At 62.1% G+C, this 19,897-nt stretch overlaps 1 protein-coding gene across 2 annotated transcripts; it reads right to left on the bottom strand.

The window, feature by feature from the left end:
* Nucleotides 1-7,708: 7,708 nt before the first annotated feature.
* Nucleotides 7,709-16,200, bottom strand: TSPAN32 (tetraspanin 32). Of its 2 annotated transcripts, XM_040970769.1 has the most exons (8): nucleotides 16,092-16,200; nucleotides 15,605-15,719; nucleotides 15,162-15,259; nucleotides 12,397-12,471; nucleotides 9,309-9,410; nucleotides 8,983-9,069; nucleotides 8,239-8,322; nucleotides 7,709-8,039 (listed from the first exon to the last, which is right to left on the bottom strand). In XM_040970769.1, the coding sequence occupies exons 1-8, from the start codon at nucleotides 16,155-16,157 to the stop codon at nucleotides 7,842-7,844; spliced, it is 825 nt and encodes a 274-aa protein (XP_040826703.1). In that variant the 5' UTR covers nucleotides 16,158-16,200; the 3' UTR covers nucleotides 7,709-7,841. The 2 variants fall into 2 exon arrangements, with proteins under 2 accessions (XP_040826703.1, XP_040826702.1); XM_040970768.1 differs by having other exon boundaries at nucleotides 7,709-8,322.
* Between the last annotated feature and the right edge of the window lie 3,697 nt (nucleotides 16,201-19,897).

Genomic DNA, 19,897 nt, shown 5'->3' with positions numbered 1-19,897 from the left:
AACTGGTGCCCACACAGGTGTCAGGGGTGGCAGCTTCTCCCACTAGGCCACAGGCAGCAGCCTTCCACACTGCGTGAGATGTGAGAGGAAGGTGCTTGGGCCACGTCCGTGCTGGTTGGGTCAGATGACTGGGTCAGAGCACCGCTTAGCTGAGGGGAGCAGGTGCTGCGTGCGGGGCGGGACAGGCGTGCCTTAAGGAACTCAGGCTGCTGGCTCCCTCGTTCTGAGCCGCAGCCCCGTGGGATGCAGCGCTGTGTCTCAGGAGCCTGTGAGGGTCAGTCCCGGATCCTGGGCAGTCACTGGGACCTGGACGCCGCCTTCCTTCTCCAGTGGCGTCTGCCCCCCTGCAGCCCAGCACGCTCAGCCCCGGCTTGTGTCCTCACCATGCCTGCAGCACCCGTGTCCCCTCCCTCTCCTGCCCCTGCCTGGGAACCCAGCGCCTGTGCTGGGTGTGAGGCTCGGTCCGGCCTCGTCCGGGGACTTACATGGGGGCTGCTAGGTGACACTGGCATCCATTCTGTAACCGAGTGAAGTGAGGGGCCCTCTGGGGGACCCAGTGCTTGAGCCCTTACCTGCTGTGCCAGCAGGAAGCTGAGAGTGCAGGTGGAGCCAGGACTGGCACTGCTCTGCAGGGGTCTGGGCGGCCAGTAAGAGGTTAAGCCTTGTCCTCAGATTGTGTGTGTGTGTGTGTGAGAGAGAGAGAGAGAGACAGGGCCTGCAGGTGCACAGCTGAGCCTCTGTGTGTGTGTGTGTGTGTGTGTGTGGGTGGGTGTGTGTGTTGGGACTTATTTGAAAGGCAGAGAGAGCCTCTTGCATCTTCCGATTCCTTCCGCAATGGCCAGAGCTGGATCAAGGTTGAAGCTTGGCACCAGGTGCTCCATCCGGGTCCCCCACGTGGGTGCAGGGCCGGAGCACACGGAGCACCCTTGCTGCCCTCCCAGGCCGGAAGCAGGGACCTGGACTGGAAGAGGAGCAGCCGGGACTGGAACAGGCTGCATTTGGGATGGTATCACCAGAGCGGTTTGCATCACTTCCCTGTGTCCTGCGTCACTTCCTGCCAAGTGCCCTCGGCTGCAGCTTGGCTGCTCATCTGACCTCTGGGCCGGCACAGTGCCCAGCACAAAGTTGCCCCACCCCATGGGCAGGGAGAGAGCCCAGGGCAGTATGAAGTACCCCATTGCCTCTTACGGACCTTAGGAAAGACTCCCCCCTACCCCCCCAGCCTCTGGACCCGTGGTGTAATTTTGTCATTGCCCCCCCTTGGTCATGTGATCTGCTTTGGCCACCATTGTGTGAGAACAAAGACATGGAGCAGAGTCAGGCTCCGTGGTTTGCAGGGTCCCCAACCCAGGACAAGGGCACGGGATTGTCCACCATGCCCTGCTGCGGGTCTGGATGGACCACACAAGTCCTGGCCACAGATCACCCTAGGGAGGACGGCGGGACGGCGATCACACAAGGGACCGGGGGCAGAGGGCCTGTGGGGTCACGTGGCTGGCACAGGCCACGGTGGCGGAGCAGCTCGAGGGCGGGAGGGGAAGCTGGAGGCCACAGAGGCATTCGGTGGGCCCGGCTGCGTTGTGGTTGTCAGCAGCCAAGGGAAGCATTTTGGAAAGAAGGCCCAGTTTGCACGTGCGTGGGGCGGGCTTCACAAAGCCGGGAGCCAGCAGCTTTTAGTTTTCTGAGACGCAGAAACGAGCCCGGGGTTACGTCGGAGGGTGGGGTGGGCGCCTCTGTGCCTGGGGCCCTCCTCCCAGCTCTGTTGACTCAATGAGAGAGAAGAGGAGAGCCACAGAAAGCCCTGGTGGCTCAGCAGGGCGGGTGGGTCCCTGTGGGACCCCCAGCGTGAGGTGGGGTCTGTGGCTGAGGAGGGAGCACGGCTTTGCCGAGGCCCAGGCGGCACCAGCGGACTCCAACAGACACGACCCACAGCTTGTGCACTAATAGGGCAGGGATGGGACCCCGGGGAACCCCCATCAGGGCGGTGCTGAGAGGAGGCTGTCGGTGCCGGGCCCCTGGGACCTCAGAGCTGCCCCCGCCCAGCTCCCAGCCCTGGGAGAGACGGCACAGAGATGGGACCTGCAGGAGCCTGGCAGGGTCAGCCACGGCCCCAGCGTGTTGGCAGTAGAGTGCAAACAGTATTAGATTCTAAAACATGTGTTTTTTATTTATTTGAAAGGCAGAGTGAGAAAGAAAGGGAGAGAGCCCTTGCATCTGGTCCCCTCCCCAGATGGCCGCAGTGGCCAGGGAGGGACATGTGAAAGCCAGGAGCTTGCTCTGGTCTCCCACTAGGGCCGCCCCCGACTGCCTTCCCAGTCCCATGCAGGCAGCTGGATGGAAGTGGAGCAGCCAGGACCACAGCCAGTGCCCACACAGGATGCTGCTGTAGCCGACAGTGGCTTGGCCCGTCGTGCCAGGATGCCAGCCTCGAGGCGCATGCCCAGTGGGCATTCACCTACTGCAGATCTCCTGGAGCCCAAAGACCGAGTTTAAACTACTTGTGCATAAACACGGTGACTCAAAACCAATCCCGTTTGCGGCTCCCGACTGAGAGGGAATGAGACAGACAGGCTCTCTGCCCTCACCCACTCCAGTGGCAGTGGCGGCTGACCACAAGCCGCATGTGGTGGCCTCTAGGGGACACAGGGGCTGCCGCCCTGCTCAGCCACCAACCCAGGTGCTGAGTACAGGCATGGGTGTCAGCTCAGACAGCCCAGGTAGAGCCACAGCCACGGCCCCTGCTACTTACACCGGGCTTACTTCTCTGTAAGAATGACGGAAAGAGAGAGAAAATGCTTTTGTCCCCTGGTTCACTCCTCAGGTGGCACCAACCGCAGGGGCTTGCAGCGCCATGCGGGCCTCCTCTGTGGGCGGCAGGGGCGTGGGCATGTGGCCAACTTCTATGGCCTTCCCTGGTGTGAGAGCGGGCAGCTGGGTAGGAAGTGGGGTAGTGTCTGGGAGCTACTAAGAGGGGTGTGAGCTCCTTGGCCACATCCTGGGGGACTCATGGGGAGCACAGCAGTCCCAGGGACCTCAGGAGGCCACGAGGGCCTGGCAGGAGTGGGCCTGGGGAGGGGCTATGGTCCATCTGGGTGCCTGGCCAGCATCAAATTGCCCCGGCATGACCAGAAGTCATGAGGGCAGTGTGAACTGACTCAGCAGTGAACAGCTGGGAGAGAGCCGTGCTCGGAATGTGGGAGCCGAGCACGCCGGAGGAGATGCACCCGTGTTCCAGCCACAGAGGTTCCCTACAGTTTCACATCCCCGGGGTCTCGGCCCTAAGGAAGCAAAGTCAGGTCCACAGGAGAAACTGGATGTGGGTGGCCAGAGCTGGACGACCAGGCCGGAGCAGCTTGGACAGTGGTCGGAAGCCTGCTGCGGTCCGGCCTGTGTGTGCCCTGCAGCAAGGAGGCCAAGGCTGGACAGCGAGGGCAGACCTGCCAATGCCAGAGGACTGGGGGGGCCAGGGGAACCCCAAGGATGCTGGGAACAGCTCACGGGGACACAGGTAGAGGTGAGCTGGTTTTGCTGCAACAGGGCTGCGTGGAGCTGTTTCACGAACTTTCCAAGGACCCACGGTACTGGTTGGTCTCAGCGTTCTGTTTTTGTTAGAATTGTCTTACTCATCTGAGAGCGATCTTCCATGCATTAGTTCACTCCCCAGATGAGATCTAGGGCTGAAGCTGAGCCAGGTCGGTGCCAGGCGCCCAGAGTTCGACCAAGTCTCCCACATGGGTGCTGTTTTATCAGCCAAGATAAACACCTGTCCGAGTGGGCCAAGTGCCCCCTGGGCCCCGTGGAAAGCAGTCCAGGATACGGTGCAGGTGCGGGGAGAGTTGGCTGGGATTGCGGCCCCCTCCTCGGGCACACACACTTGGCTGGTCCTGCTCTGACACCTGAGCTTGTGGAGTGTCTGTCCCCGCAGGCTCCTTCCTCATGCCACCAAAGACAGTACTGCCCGGCTCTGGATGGGTCCTGGACAGGAAGCCCAGTACCTGCCAGCAGTGGCAGTGTGGGCCAGGCCCCTTGGGGGAGGCTCCTGGCAGGAGGCAGGAAGCAGCCAAGGAGGCCGGGGGAATGTGGATGGAGGAAGGGGCCTGGGGGGTGGTGTGCTCCGGGTGTCTAGCCAGACAGGAAGTTCTTGTTTGAGGCCCAGCAGGGGGAGGGGGAAGGGACAGGTTCTCTGTGTGACCCAGCTGGAGAGCTGAGGCTCATGGAGCTGGCTGGGTGGGGCCGAGAGCCTGGGTGGACAGGCAGTGTTGGGGCCCAGCTGTCCAGGCTGTCACAGGCAGAGGTGGGAGCAGGGGCGCCACAGGCCCACTCACCAGGCAGACTCTGCTGTATTACAGATCCCAGATCACCCCAGTAGTCAGTGTCCCATCTGGGAGCCAGGCTCCTGGTGCTGTCCCAGCAGGGGACCCACAGGCCAGGCTGGAGCAAAGTGGGGGCAGGGTGCAGCCCCAGTTGTCAGTTGGCTTGCCTGGTTGGGAGTTCCTGGTGGGCCACATGGACGGGCTTGGCCTGGAGTGCAGAATGCCAGCATGGTCCAGGAGGAGACTGTGGGGACACCTGACTGATGGACCTGTGGTGCTGGGGGCCCTGACTGGGGCCGCATCACAAGGTCAGTCCTCATCTTGGCACCCTTGGGGAAAGAGTGGACATGACAACCAAGGACCCAGGGAAGGAGGAGGCAGCTGAGCCAGGCTTGGGCTGTGCTGGGGCATCCACATGTCAAGGTCACATGCCTCGTCCCTCCACTGCGGAGTGTAGGAGGAGCTGTCGGCACCTCTCTAGTCTCCATTCCACTGGGCACAGCAGGATGAGGAGCAAGGAGGTGTGCCCAAGGTAGGGTGCTAGCCATGACCCAGGGGAGGGGCCAAGACTGGAAGGCTGCAATGTGTATGTCTGTCTAGGTGTGTGCGTGTGTGTGTGCAGGAGGTGTATGTGTAGGTGTAGGTGGTATCTGTGTAGGAGGTGTGTGTGTGTAGGTGTGTGTGTGTGTAGGTGTGTGTGTGTAGGTGTGTGTGTAGGTGTGTGTGTAGGAGGTGTGTGTGTAGGTGTGTGTGCAGGAGGTGTGTGTGTGCAGGAGGTGTGTGTGTAGGTGTGTGTGTGTGTAGGTGTGTGTGTGTAGGTGTGTGTGTGTAGGTGTGTGTGTAGGAGGTCTGTGTGTGCAGGAGGTGTGTGTGTGTAGGTGTGTGTATGCAGGAGGTGTGTGTGTAGGTGTGTGTGTGCAGGAGGTGTGTGTGTAGGTGTGTGTGTGCAGGAGGTGTGTGTGTGTAGGTGTGTGTGTGTGTAGGTGTGTGTGTGTAGGTGTGTGTGTAGGTGTGTGTGTAGGAGGTGTGTGTGTAGGTGTGTGTGCAGGAGGTGTGTGTGTGCAGGAGGTGTGTGTGTAGGTGTGTGTGTAGGTGTGTGTGTGTGTAGGTGTGTGTGTGTAGGTGTGTGTGTGTAGGTGTGTGTGTAGGAGGTCTGTGTGTGCAGGAGGTGTGTGTGTGTAGGTGTGTGTATGCAGGAGGTGTGTGTGTAGGTGTGTGTGTGCAGGAGGTGTGTGTGTAGGTGTGTGTGTGCAGGAGGTGTGTGTGTGTAGGTGTGTGTGTGCAGGAGGTGTGTGTGTGTAGGTGTGTGTATGCAGGAGGTGTGTGTGTAGGTGTGTGTGTGCAGGAGGTGTGTGTGTAGGTGTGTGTGTGCAGGAGGTGTGTGTGTGTAGGTGTGTGTGTGTGTAGGTGTGTGTGTGTAGGTGTGTGTGTGGGTGTGTGTGTAGGAGGTGTGTGTGTAGGTGTGTGTGCAGGAGGTGTGTGTGTGCAGGAGGTGTGTGTGTAGGTGTGTGTGTAGGTGTGTGTGTGTGTAGGTGTGTGTGTGTAGGTGTGTGTGTGTAGGTGTGTGTGTAGGAGGTCTGTGTGTGCAGGAGGTGTGTGTGTGTAGGTGTGTGTATGCAGGAGGTGTGTGTGTAGGTGTGTGTGTGCAGGAGGTGTGTGTGTAGGTGTGTGTGTGCAGGAGGTGTGTGTGTGTAGGTGTGTGTGTGTAGGTGTGTGTGTAGGTGTGTGTGTGTAGGTGTGTGTGTAGGTGTGTGTGTGTAGGTGTGTGTAGGAGGTGTGTGTGTGTAGGTGTGTGTGTAGGTGTGTGTAGGTGTGTGTGTGTGTAGGTGTGTGTGTGTAGGAGGTGTGTGTGTAGGTGTGTGTGTGTGTAGGTGTGTGTGTGTAGGTGTGTGTGTGTAGGTGTGTGTGTAGGAGGTCTGTGTGTGCAGGAGGTGTGTGTGTGTAGGTGTGTGTATGCAGGAGGTGTGTGTGGTAGGTGTGTGTGTGCAGGAGGTGTGTGTGTGTAGGTGTGTGTGTGTAGGTGTGTGTGTAGGTGTGTGTGTGTAGGTGTGTGTGTAGGTGTGTGTGTGTAGGTGTGTGTAGGAGGTGTGTGTGTGTAGGTGTGTGTGTAGGTGTGTGTAGGTGTGTGTGTAGGTGTGTGTGTGTGTAGGTGTGTGTGTGTAGGTGTGTGTGTGTAGGTGTGTGTGTAGGTGTGTGTGTAGGTGTGTGTGTGTAGGTGTGTGTGTGTAGGTGTGTGTAGGTGTGTGTGTGTGGGTGTGTGTAGGTGTGTGTGTGTAGGTGTGTGTGTGTAGGTGTGTGTGTGCAGGAGGTGTGTGTGTGTAGGTGTGTGTGTGTAGGTGTGTGTGCAGGAGGTGTGCGTGTGTGTAGAGGTGTCTGTGTTTCTGTGAGTGGGAGCAGTCATGTTCTCTGTGTACTGGAAGTTGTGTCCGTGCGACTTGGATGCGCTGATGTCTCCTCTGTGTCCAGGCTGGACAGTCGCGGCCTCCACACTGTGGCCACTCTGCCAGCTCTCCTGTTCTAGGATGTCTGACTGTGGCCTTGACCATCGCTCTTGGCGCGTGCACTTTCTGGAAGGGAAAAGGCCGGGGCTCTGCTCTGGTCTCGGTGGGAGCCCCACCTGTGCTGCGGCAGTGTGGCTTTGCCCAGGAGCCCGCGCCGGCACGCAGGCTCAGCCGCGTTTGGACATGCAGGCTGAGCGGCTGTGGCCCGCAGAGAGCTCACGCTGTCCACCTCCACCGAGTGGCCTGTCTGAATCTCGGGTCTCTGCTGCAAGTGTCTGCCATCTGCTGTGGCGTGGACAAAGGCCAGGCACCCAGCACGTGAGAGTCAGTCCCGGGGGGTTCCCAGAGGACAGCTCTGGGGACAGGAAGCAGCACGGGGGAGGCCAGAGGCAGAGGGTGGCGAGCTAAATTGGGAAACATGAGGACAGCTCTTGGCACTGTGGCACCACATCCTTGGGGATGCTGGGGCTGACCTGGAGCACAGCTGATCTATAGCTGGGCACCCCACATGCTGGCTGGCCCCTGGAGTGAAGGTGCAGCCCAGAGCAGGCTGTGGGCCGGCAGCTCTCCCCTCTGTGCCCCCACCCCTGCACCCGTGACTCTCCCTTCCTGCTGGGCCCATCCAGGCAGACACCTCCTGTCCTCCACCTGACTGAATCTTCACAATTTTCACTTTATTTGAAAGGGTACAGGACACCTGAACGGAGGCCCTCAGCCACCTGAGGCCAATGTCGCCGGGGGGCTGTGTGGAAGGCCGCAGAGCCGGCCCTCGGGCATGGCATGGCTGCTGTGCCCATGTCCGTCGGGCTGGGGCGCCCTGGCACAGAGGACGGTCTCCTTGCCCTGAGGCGGGATGCAAGGGCCGTTGGCCAGGCGCCTCTGCCTCTGTGGGTGCACAGGTGAGAGGGCAAAGGTCAAAGGGAGCCAGCCTGCCTCTTGGCCCTCCAGGCCAGGAGCTGTAATCTGGGGACCCCAGGGGCACCCCATCTCCCCACCTTGGGGTGAGGAGCAGGTCTGTGAAGCAGGGTTAGGGACAGGCAGGGGGCTGGGTCAGACGTGGCCGGGCGTGTGACCTGCCCATCACCTTAGGGCGGCCCCTTAACCCAGGGGTCCTGCTGCTGCGGCTGGGCAAGGCTGGGCTCAGGACGTATCTGCCTCGCCGGTCCAGGCCGCGGCGTGCGCGGATGGCGAACCAGAGAAAGGAGGAGAGCAGCAGCGCATACACCTAGCGAGAGGGGCGCGGCTTGAGTGGCCCGACAGGAAGGTGGGGGCCGAGGGGTGGGCCACCCACCACCCCGGGGAGCTCCTGGATTCTGCTGGGCTGCGTCCCACGTCTCCCCCTGGGCCATGGGCCAGGCCTCCCCTGCTCTAGGGAACTGCCGGCTGCCCACGTGTGTGCCCATCAGTGGGCAGAACCTGGGTACCATAAGGGCCAGGGCGATGCCGAGTGAGATGAAGCCGGCCCTCTGGTGGGTCCGCAAGAAGGTCCGGATTCCCTCCAGGCAGTCCTGGCGAAGAAGGGGTGTGGGCAGGTGCAGGGGAAGAGGCCATGGGGCGGGGTAGGAGCCAGCCTCTGTGGGCCAAGGGCCCCCCAGGCTCCACCCTGAACCTGCCAGGCCGCGGCTGGCTAACAGGATGGGCAGGGAAAGGCCCAGGGGGCCCGGAGCGGAAGGACGCGGCGTGCGGGTCCCATCCTGGGCTTCCACTAGGGCTGGCCCAGGCGTGGTACCCACCCGTGTCTGCTACCAGAAACCGAGGCAGCTGGGCTGGAATCACACGTTCGGGGCCAGAGGTAGGCAGCTGCTGAAAGCAACTCTCTGAGGGGTGAGTGTTCACCCCTGCCCCCAGCACCTGCCACGGGTGCTCATCCTGGCCACCTCCCTCCCTTAAACCGAGCCCAGCGCCCCCTGCTGTCCCTGGGAGAGTGGGGGGGACCTCACCCTGCTCTGGCCCGGAGCTGGGAAGGGGGGTGTCTGGTGGCGGAGGGGAAGAGAAGGCAGGAGTCATGTACCCTGGCTGAGTCCCTTGCTCCTGCCCTGGGGCTGAGCTCAGCGCCCCTACCCTGGAGTCCTCGTAGAGGCTCTGGAAGGGAGGACCTGGGTGGGGGGCGGTGTGTGGAAGCCCCTGAGTGGGACGCAGAGGAGCAGGTGGGGAGGGCCCCGGCTTACCTGTGTGTGCGTGCCGGCTCCATGGCACAGCTGGGCATCTGTGGACCGCAGCACACGGAATGGTGACCTCTTCCCACAGCACAGGAACTGGGGGCAGGTGGGACAGAGCGGCTCACTGAGGCGACAGGGGACGAAGGAGCAGGTAGGGACTCGGGGTGTCTCAGCTGCTTCTGGGGAGTGGCCCAGCCCTGCACCTGCCCCCCCGAGCCTGGGCCAGGGGGCCCTGGAAGTGGACATGAGGCAGCTGGTCTCTGCTCTGCACCCAGGCTCGGCGGAGCCAGCACCCCACCACCAGGCTGCAGCAGGGCACCCCTTCCCGGCCTCACCGTGTCCTGGATGGCCACCAGCTCCCAGTACCAGGAACCTGTCGCGTTCCTCAGCGCTCGGTCGTACACCAGGTCAAAAGCGTCCAGCACCACCTCCTCCACCTGCACCGAAAGCCTGTGAGAGCCCCTCCCCACATGGCGGGCAGCCCACAGGGTCACATCCTGGGACCCATCCCTAGTGTGGCTGTCACCATAGCCACCTACTCTCGGGTAAGACCCAGGCTTTCAGACCGCCTGCTGCTAAGGCTCCCCGAGCCAGCGATGGGCCCAGCCCACAGACAAGGCCTCACCCACACCAGGACCGAGGGGCTCCCGAGAAGCCCCTAGCCCTGCCCTTGCCTGGGCAGCTGCAGCCCATGCAAGGCCATTGGGTGTCCCGGAGCTGCCAGCCAAAGCCGCTTTGGGCAGAGCATGGGGGTCACTGACCCTGCCACCACCATGTTTGGCCGCTGTCCTCCTGAATACCCCACTGTCCCCACCAAGAGACCAGCTGGAATATCTCCTTCTCCGGGAAGGCCCCCTGGCTGTCCCGAGCGTCCGTGGCCCACGTGCACTTCCACTCCCATGCCACGCTGGCAGCTGGGACACACCAAGACTGCCTTAAGGGTTAGAGCTCAACAACGGGAGGTGGGGTAGGAGGGGACCCAGGCCTGCTCTGACCACTCATCCCTGCTCTCCACAGAGGAGGGGGTGCTGCTCACGGCCCCCGAGCCCAGGGCAGACCCCGCCAGCAGGGAAGGCTCTGACCAGCCCTGCCCGTTCCGGACACTAGTGCCTTTGGCCCTGGGTGTCCCTGCCTGCTGATGGTGCCACGAGGAGGCTTCGGCAGCCTGGCCCTAGCCACGTTGGGAGGCGGGTGGCCCTTGGGGGACTGTGCAGCAGGAGTGAAGCCCTGAGGTGGGTGGCCGGACGCCTCCAGGATGGAGCTGGCCTGACCAGTGGCTGTGGCCCAGGCGGATGGATCCCGCAGGCTGTAGTCTGAGCCCGCACAAGACCTCCTGGGACTCACCATGTCTGCGGCTCACCGCACAGCTCTATCACAGAACCGCAGGCCGCCTTCCCAGGAGGCCGTCTGGGCCACGGGAGGATGCAGACCACAGCCCTGGCGCCTGGCAAACTGGAAGTGTTGGCGGAACGCCCCCTGCTCACCATGGGCTCAGGGCAGGGGTGGCAAAGATCCATTCCCTTTGTCCTGGGGTCCACCAACCCCAACCTCAGTGCACCCCTGGTCCTGTGCAGTGGGAACCTGGGGCTGGAATCAGCCTGGAGGGGAAAACACAGGATGGACACGGGATGGGCATGGGATGACACGGGATGAGATGGGATGGGCACAGGATGACATGGGATGGACACGGGATGACACAGGATGGATGCGGGCGGATATGGGATGGACATGGGATAGACATGGATGGACACAGAATGACACAGGACGGCACGGGATGGGCATGGGATGACACGGGATGAGATGGGATGGATTTGGGCAGACATGGGATGGGCACAGGATGACACAGGATGGATGCAGGCATACACGGGATGGACATGGGATGGACATGGGATGGACATGGGATGGACACGGGATGACATGGGATGGGCACAGGATGACACAGGATGGATGCGGGCATACACGGGATGGACATGGGATAGACATGGATGGACACAGAATGACATAGGACGGCACGGGATGGGCATGGGATGACACAGGACTGCACGGGATGGGCATGGGATGACACGGGATGAGATGGGATGGATTTGGGCGGACATGGGATGGGCACAGGATGACACAGGATGGATGCAGGCATACACGGGATGGACATGGGATAGACACAGAATGACATGGGATGGACACAGGATGGGCACAGGTTGGCACGGGATGGGCATGGGATGACACGGGATGAGACAGGATGGATGCAGGTGGACATGGGATGGGCACAGGATGTATACGGGATGACATGGGATGGATGCGGGCAGACACGGGATGGACATGGGAAGGACACAGGATGAGCAAGGGATGGACGTGGGATGGGCACAAGAGGCCAGCCCCACCCTGCCCAGGGCTGCTTGGGCACTCCAGGTCCCCACATCAGAGAGGAGACCCCTGGGAAGAGGGCCGCAGGGGAGCTGGGCCCTGTGCTGCCTCGAGCCATATTTCCCATGTGTTGGGGTCCCAGGCAAGGAGGCTGTAAACTAGAAAGTCCAGTGTCCCTGCCCACTGCTGACCTGCCAACCCCAACCACCAGGCCCCGTCTGTGTCACAGAGCCTGGACACATATACACAGGCCATGTGTTGGGGGGGTGAGGCAGGGCTCCCTCTGCAGGGGCAAGGTGGCCGCAGGACAGCATGTGTGTGTGTGTGTGTGTGCATGCATGCTTGTGCGTGTGTTGGGGGGTTGCATGGGGCAGAGCAGGCCAGGGAGGCTGTCTGCTTCCCCCTCCCCAGCCCTACCCTTGGGAGCAGCCCAGCTGGGTTCCATCCTGCAGCCCCTGCAGCGCGCCCCCCCAACCCCCGCCGCCTCCTCGACAATGGTGTGTGTGTGAGCACGGCTGACTCTGGGGTGCTGGCGGCTGTCTTGCCCGTGGCCACCCACGCTGTGACCCAGGCTGCCGGTGGCCAGACCACCCCTGGGAGGCAGGACGCTGTGGTGGCTCCACCTCTCCGGGATCCTGCTGGGTCACAAGAGATGGGCTGTGCTCATCCTGTCTTGGGGTGGACCCCAAAAGATGCTGGGGTTGCAGTTACTTTGGGGTGACTCTGAGCAGGGCCTGGAGTCCCCACTAGTCCTGGTAGCAACTTGGGCTGGCCCCAGAGGGCCCAAATTCCTCCATGCCAGGAGGCCACAACTATGTCCAAGGTCAATGCCGGCCCAGCAGGGAGCCAGGCTCCACTTCCGGGCCCCTGACCTCCTGGTGCTCAGCCGGGGGCCCCTGAACATGGTGGTGTGGAAGTGGGGTTGCAGACTGGCCTCCCCTCCCTCAGCCCGTCCCCCTCCTCTCAGAGACCTGGGCCAGACACAGCACTGTCTCCCCTTTCCTGCCCCCAACCCTAGTGGCTTCGGCCTTGTCCTCCATCAGGGAGTGGCTGCCCCCTCACCTGGTCCGGGCGGTGGTAGCTTTGGAAGGCGACTTGCACCAGCGCACAGAAGGCCACAGCAAAGCACAGGAATCCCTGGACGGAGGGGATGCGTGAGGTGTGTGCACGGCAGGTGTGTGTCTGCACAGTGAGCGCCCATGCCTGCCCCAACTTCTCTGGTCCCCTGTTCAGGCTCCTGAGCACCCCTCGGGTATAGCACCACACCTCACCCAGTGCCCCAGGGGCCCCCTGCCCCTGGGGGCTGCCTGGGTGAGTAGGGTGGGGGCTCTGGGTGCCCACCTGCCCTCTGCAGCTGGGCATGGTCTGGCTGTACCTCACGGAGAGGTTCCTCTGTGATTGCGACCCCAAGCTCCCCTTAGCCCCCACCCCAACTGGGGTCCTGGCTCTGGCCTTCGCGCCTGGCCCTTTGGTGAGTCCTGGGGCCCTCGGTCAGGGGGTGTCCATGGGGACCCACAGTGGGGCTCCTCTCCATTGCTTCTGGGCCTCACACCATTCTGCTCCCAGCAGGGCCCCTGTAGTGCCAAGGGAGCCACCCCCACCACTTCACCTCAGAAGGACAGCCCTGGGGGTTCCACTCCCCATGGTGTCCTGGGCAAAAGGGACGGCAGTCCTGGCCCCGCCTGGGGAGGACAGGTGACCGAGGCTTAGGCTTGCCCAGAGCAGAGCCGGCTTGTGGGCAGGGTGGGGAGGGTGCCTCTCTTCTGCCTCTGCCTCCTTCCTGCTCCATCCCCTCCTCCCTGCCTCCCTGCTTCCTCTCCCCTCCTCCTCCCTCCTCTCCCCTCCTCCTCCCTCCTCTCCCCGCCCCCATCTCCGCCCTGTCCACTGGCTGGTTGGCCAAAGGCTGCCTTCCCCATCTGGAATCCATCGCCCGCGGCTGCCTCCCAGGCTCAAGGCCCCGAGCCAGCTGAGGAGACCAGCATTTTCCAGAAACCATTTGTTTCTCAGGAAGAGCAACCGCCACCCCACCCCTGCCTCCCCGTGGAGAGGGTCCCCGGGCAGCAGGGAGACACCCCATCACGCTGCCAGCCTCCCTGGGGCCTCCACCAGAGGCAGGACGGGCCGATGGGTACCCTCATGGTGTAAGAAAGCGTTCTGCTGCACGCTGGCCACTCACGGTGGGCTTCCTGCGTGTACATACACAGAGATGCCAGATCCACCCATGAATGCCACACCTACAAAGCAACAGGCTGGCAGAGGAAAGGAAGACACCTCTATGTGCACACAGGCACGCACAGACATGCACACGGGTAGACACGTGCACACAGGCACACACAGACATGCACACGGGTAGACACGTGCACACAGGCACACACAGACATGCACACGGGTAGACACGTGTACACAGTAACACACAGACATGCACACGGGTAGACACGTGCACACAGGCACACAGACATGCACACGGGTAGACACGTGCACACAGGCACACAGACATGCACACGGGTAGACACGTGCACACAGGCACACAGACATGCACACGGGTAGACACGTGCACACAGGCACACACAGACATGCACACGGGTAGACACGTGCACACAGGCACACACAGACATGCACACGGGTAGACACGTGCACACAGGAACACACAGACATGCACACGGGTAGACACAGGCACACACAGACATGCACACGGGTAGACACGTGCACACAGGCACACACAGACATGCACACGGGTAGACACGTGCACACAGGCACACACAGACATGCACACGGGTAGACACGTGCACACAGGCACACACAGACATGCACACGGGTAGACACGTGCACACAGGAACACACAGACATGCACACGGGTAGACACAGGCACACACAGACATGCACACGGGTAGACACGTGCACACAGGAACACACAGACATGCACACGGGTAGACACGTGCATACAGGAACACACAGACATGCACACGGGTAGACACGTGTACACAGACACGCACAGATATGCACACGGGTAGACACGTGCACACAGGCACACACAGACATGCACACGGGTAGACACAGGCACACACAGACATGCACACGGGTAGACACGTGTACACAGACACGCACAGATATGCACACGGGTAGACACGTGCACACAGGCACACACAGACATGCACACGGGTAGACACGTGCACACAGGAACACACAGACATGCACACGGGTAGACACAGGCACACACAGACATGCACACGGGTAGACACAGGCACACACAGACATGCACACGGGTAGATGTGCACACAGGCACACACAGACATGCACACGGGTAGACACGTGCACACAGGCACATGCGGCCCCAAGAGCAGGTCTCGGGATAGTTCCCTAGCGTCTGCACGGGGCACTGTCCAGGCTGGGGCTCAGCCCAGGGGCTGTGCTTGACTCCTCTTAGCTTGACAGTCTGGTGCAGCAGTCCAGCCAGGGTGGAGGAGCAGGGATCTCCCAGGTCGTTCCAACAAACCCACTTCATGTGACGGACATTCTGGCCAGCAGCCTCCCTGGGCTGACCCCTCTGCCCCCAGGCCAGGGAGCTGCACCGGAGGGCCAGGGCAGCTGTCCAAGGCCTCGCTCCATGGCGACCCCTGGTGGCTGACACTGCAGCCTGCAGAAGCCCCCCCTCTCCCCGACCCCCCCCCCCCCCCCCCCCCGCCCATGTGAGGCCAGGCTGTGGTGTGAGGGGTCCTGGGGAAGGGTCCCAGCTGGCCTGCCTGCCTCAGGGCCCCCACCATTCTGGCAGCTCCTGTTTCCTTTTGAGGGGAGAGGGCCGAGGCTTTCCTGCGGCCCAGAGGACTCACCCCGGCCATGAGGCCCTGGGCCTCCCTCATGGTGCCTGCGGCACTCAACGTGGCCCCCATGGTCAACAGCACGGCCAGGCCGGTCACCAAGCAAAAGGCTGGAGGGAGGGGGAAAGAAGGGAAGAGGGGGGAAGCAGGGGAGGAAGAAGAGGAGGTTTGAGGCATCCAGATGGGGCCACCCCCACGCCCCGCCCCTGCCCGCCTCTGGGGAGGGGAGGGGTGCCCTTATCAACCCCTTCCAGCCCTGCTGGGGACAACTTGGGGTTGGGGGCCGCCAGGCCTGAGTTTCTGCACACACACATCCTCTGAATCCCTTGGCTGCCTCTTCTGGCCCCAGTGCAGACCAGCCACGGGCAGCCCTTGTCCTGCCCAGAGCCCCTGGGGACCCCAGCTCAGCCCCTCTCTGCTCTGCTGCGGTGACCTCCCTCCTGGCCGCCACTTACCCCAACGGTGTGTCTCCTCGTAGGCAGTCCTCCCCAAGGCCGCCTGGCGAAGGACAGTCCAGTGAGCCCCAAAGTAGGTGAGGGTCGCCGAGGTGGCCACAGATAGGCCCAGCAGCTGGGGGGTGCAGGCGCATAGTTGGGGTGGGATTGCCACTCAGGGGCCTGGGGCTCCCATGGGAGTGGCTCAAGGAGGTGCACAACCACGTGCAGACACACATTCAGAGGCTGCCAGGACCTGGGGACTTGCATCAGGCCCCCTGGGGGGAAATCGGTGTGGGGGAGACCCCTCCAACCAGGCCCTCTGCAGTCCTGACACCCTGCAAGGTGCCCTGGCAAGCAGCACCGTCCCCCATCATCCCCCAATCCTCAGGCTGTCCCTCAGGAGGACTGCCACTCCCCCCAGGGAATCCTAACTAGGGTAGGACCGGGGGGGGGGGGGGGGGGGGGCCTAGGCATGCACTCAGCACCCCCTGACCCCGCCTGTTACCAGGACGAAGAGGCAGGTAACCAGCAGCTGGCACTTGGCAACCCTGACTCGGCGGCCAGGCCTCATGGTGGCTTCCCCTCCCCTGCTCCTTGCTGGGTGCCCAGCGGGGGTCAGGTGCCACACGGGGACAGGCAGGAAGGGGCGGGGCAGTGGGGCCAGGCCACCAGAAAGGGTGGAGCCCCACTCTTGCTGTGGCCAAGGAGGCCCCAGGGAAGGGGCGGGAGCCTGACCACAGGGGTGGGGAGAGGAGGGGAGGGAGCGGGAGGCGGCGGGTGGGGAGGGGGGATGGCTGCGCCCCTCATTGCTACAGCCAAGGCAATGGGGTTTGGAACCTTCCATGACAGCCGGTGTGACACACCGGCAAAAGTGGTGTGACAGTCAGACCATGACACCCCAAAGCGGCTTCCACAGTCAGGGTAACCCAGAGGGCAGCTGTGCAGGACTTCCGGGTGGGCTGGGTGTAAGGCACTGCCCACAGAGGGGCATGGGGCCCCAGGGTATATCAGACATCAGCCACCCTTCCCTGGGCTCCTGTGCTGGGTCCCTGGAACTCCAACATCCCCTGATCACAGGAGGTTGAGGGGAACCTTCCTCCAGGAGACAAGAAGCCTGAAAGACGCAGGTTCTGCCCCCAAGGGGCTGGGGGTCACAGCCTCCCCCTGTTCCCCATACCTCGGCAGAGGCTGCTTCCTGCCTCTGGGTCCAAGGAAGATGCTCCTGGGACGCGTGTACTGTGTACTCGTGTGTGTGCAAGTATGTAGCCTGTGTACACACGCTTGTGTATGCCCTGCAGGTGCACAGCCTGCTCGCATGCGCATATGCTGCTGTGAGAATGGGCGTGGCCTCCATGTGTGCAGACAGGGTATCTGCATGAGTTCATGCTTGCATGTTCATGTGCAGGTGCGTCAACCAGGAACCCCTCCATTTCCTCATCTAACGATTAGTCAATTGGATAAAACCAGTTTTGTCACAGTAATCAACTGAAAAAGGTAGAAAAGGTTGAGCAAGATGGAGAAGCCAGTGGCTGGCACTGCGGTATAGCATGTTACGCTCTGCAGGGCCAGCCTCCCATGTGGATGCCAGTTCGAGCCCTGGCTGTTCCACTTCTGATCCAGCTGCTAGTGTGTCTGGGAAAGTCGCAGAGGACAGCCCACGTGGGAGGCCCGGATGGGGCATCTGAGTCCTGCCTTCGGCCTGGCCCAGTCCTGGTCACTGGTAGCCACTTGGAGGGTGAACCAGCAGATGGGAGATCTCCCCGTCTCCTTCACTCTGTAACTCTGCATTGCAACAAATAAATACATCTTTAAATAAAGAAGCATTGTGCTTTGGGTCGTGACCCACAGGGTTGGGTGCCCCTGAAGGGCAGGGTTGCTCTGGGACCCTGGTGAGGGGCATGGAGCAAGGGGGCCCGAAGGCCTCCAGAGGTGCCCCTCTCCTGGAGGCAAGGGGTGACGCCACCCTGCGTGGGGAGGCTGCTGGAGTACCCTGTGGGAAGGGGGCACATCATTCCTCAGTGAGGCCCTGACCGACAGGGGCAGCAGGGGCCCAGGCAGGTGTCTCGGCAAGGGGTGGCAAGGATCCTTTGACCCCTACGAAAGAATCGTTCCTGCCAGGCAGTGCCAAGGGAGAGGGACTGGATGCCCAATGAAGCGGGCAGGACAGAGGACAGCCCCCCACAACCCCAGGCTTTCCCTGCGTCCTGCCTCCTCCTGGCTCACCTCCCACCAACGCTGGCAGCTGCCCAGGTCTCCCTCGTCTGCTCTGTCTTTTCCAGAACATTCTAGTGTGACTGCTTCATCCCGGGCCCTGAACCGGCTGCACTCATTCCGGCAGTGACCTGCTTCCTGTCGCTGCCTGTGTCTTGCTGTCACCATTGTTCTGGGTTCCGGTTACTGATCGGTCTATGGACTGGTTGACAAGGAGGATCATTTGCCAGTTCCACTGTAGCTGCTGGGCCGGGACTGCGCCGGGGCCGGAGCTGGGAGGCGAGCCCTCAACCTAGGCAACTCTCCTGAGGGGCAGGACCCCAACAACTTGAGCCCCACACACCTCCTGGGTGCGACAGGCTCTGGGTGAGGCCCTCTCGTCAGCTGACCTCAGAGGCCTTCAGCAGTGAGGCCAAGGATCAGAAAAGCCACTGAGACCTCATGTACCTGGCAGCAGAGGTGTGGGCTGCAGGGTCGACAGTGCCGTGGTGGGGCCCCCCTTCCTTCCCCCGCTGCCGGGGTCTTGGAACAAGGCCCTGAGAATCTCCTTGCAGCTGTTGTGTCTCCCAAGTTCACGGGGGTCCCCTAGGTGACCATGGTCCCAAGTTGTTTGTCACCAATGGGAGAAAGGGCTGCTGAACAGGTGAGTGAGAGATGGCGTGTGGCGGGCACCCAGCACGGGCTCTGTGGGTGGCAGGGGTGCCCATTGCTGGATTGGAGTGGGCAGTTGCTATCATGGTCATCGCGGGCCCTCCTGGACCTGGTGCATCGGCCAAGGCCACCAGCTCTGGACTTGGAAAAGTTTCCTCCTGACTTTGGTGCACAGCAGTGGAATCCCGGAGCCTGGTTAGGTGTGGGACACCCTGTGTGCACTCTCGGGGGTTGGGGGGGTCTTCTTTCCAGGGAAGAACCCCACGACCTGGCCTTGGCACCATCAGCATCTCTGGACCTTATGCCCTGGTTCCAGGGAAGGAGAAGCCCCAGGGGCACGGCCAGGCCACTCTGGGCTCCACATGCCAGAGGCCCGCAGGCCGAGAGCAGGCAGTGCACAGGCCATGGGCACCAGGCCCTGCCCACTTGCAGAGGGGTCCCAGGTGCTGGGATGCTCCTCCGTCCGCTCTGCCAGCACCGGCTCAGGCTGGATGCCGGCAGAGGAAGGCTCGGCCGTGACAATGACGGACATGGTGTGGGGCCAGCAACAGGCCCGCACTGGCTGCGAGAGATTCTGCCCTATTTGGTGTGTGTGTGTGTTTAAGATTTATTTGAAAGAGAGTGAGGGAGGGAAACAGAGAGAGAGATCTTTCATTTGCGGTTCTCTCCCCCAAACATGATCATTCCGCGGCCAGAAGGGAGCCAGAAGCCTGCAGCTTTACGCGGGTCTCCCACATGGCTGGACGGGCCATCCTCCACTACCTTCCCAGACCACCCGTTGGGAGCTGGGTTGGAAGTGGAGTAGCAGGGACTCGAACTAGTGCCCATACGGATGCTAGGGTTGCAAGTGGTGCCTCAACTCCCTGAGTCACACTGCCAGCCCCAAAGCTATTCTGTCTGGTGGAAGTGTGTGCGGAGGGCAAGCAGAGGGGGCTGCATGGTACCAGCATAGCCAGGTCAGAAGTGACAACCTCTTCCCAGAACCCTTCCTGCCTCAGTCTCAAAGCCCTGGCCTAGGGAAAGGCCGAAGCTGCTGGACCGTGTGACCGCACCCAAACCGAGGAATCAGTGTGTGCTCTGCCTCCAGGGGCCGGTAGGGGTGGGGGCTTGTGAGGACAGGCCTGGGGAGGGGGTTTCCCATGGGTGCTCCTTGTGGGATGGCTGGGAAGGCACGTCTCTCCCACCTCCTCCACGGGAGCTCCCGCTGCCATGCCCTCCCCCATGGCAGAGCCGACCTTCAGCTCCTATCAGAATGCAGAGGTGTCCGGCACAGTGGCCCAGCGGGGACCTGCTGCTGCTGGATACCCAAGGAGGGTCTGGCTTCACCTCCCGGGGATGCCTCCAGCCATTCCCTTGACTGTCCAGCCTCAGGGCTCTCCCGACTCTGCCCCATCCTGAGACACCAAGTTGGGGACTGGACAGCTCTTGGCTCATCAGCTCTGACGGCAG

This window comes from Ochotona curzoniae, unplaced genomic scaffold, assembly GCF_017591425.1.
Source record: "Ochotona curzoniae isolate NIBS_2020 unplaced genomic scaffold, NIBS_Ocur_1.0 scaffold_4937, whole genome shotgun sequence".
In the NCBI taxonomy this organism is placed as follows: Eukaryota; Metazoa; Chordata; class Mammalia; order Lagomorpha; family Ochotonidae; genus Ochotona; species Ochotona curzoniae.
This window is presented reverse-complemented; position numbering and strand designations above follow the sequence as displayed.

Bases quoted from the DNA above. Each gene is read 5' to 3' on its own strand.
- TSPAN32 (XM_040970768.1), bottom strand. From the start codon at position 16,157: ATGAGGCCTGGCCGCCGAGTCAGGGTTGCCAAGTGCCAGCTGCTGGTT. The intron at 15,260-15,604 runs GTAAGTGGCGGC...CCCTCCCTCCAG, and splicing joins CGAGGAGACACACCGTTGGG to CCTTTTGCTTGGTGACCGGC. The intron at 12,472-15,161 runs GTGAGTCCTCTG...CCCTCCGTCCAG, and splicing joins CCCAGGGCCTCATGGCCGGG to GGATTCCTGTGCTTTGCTGT.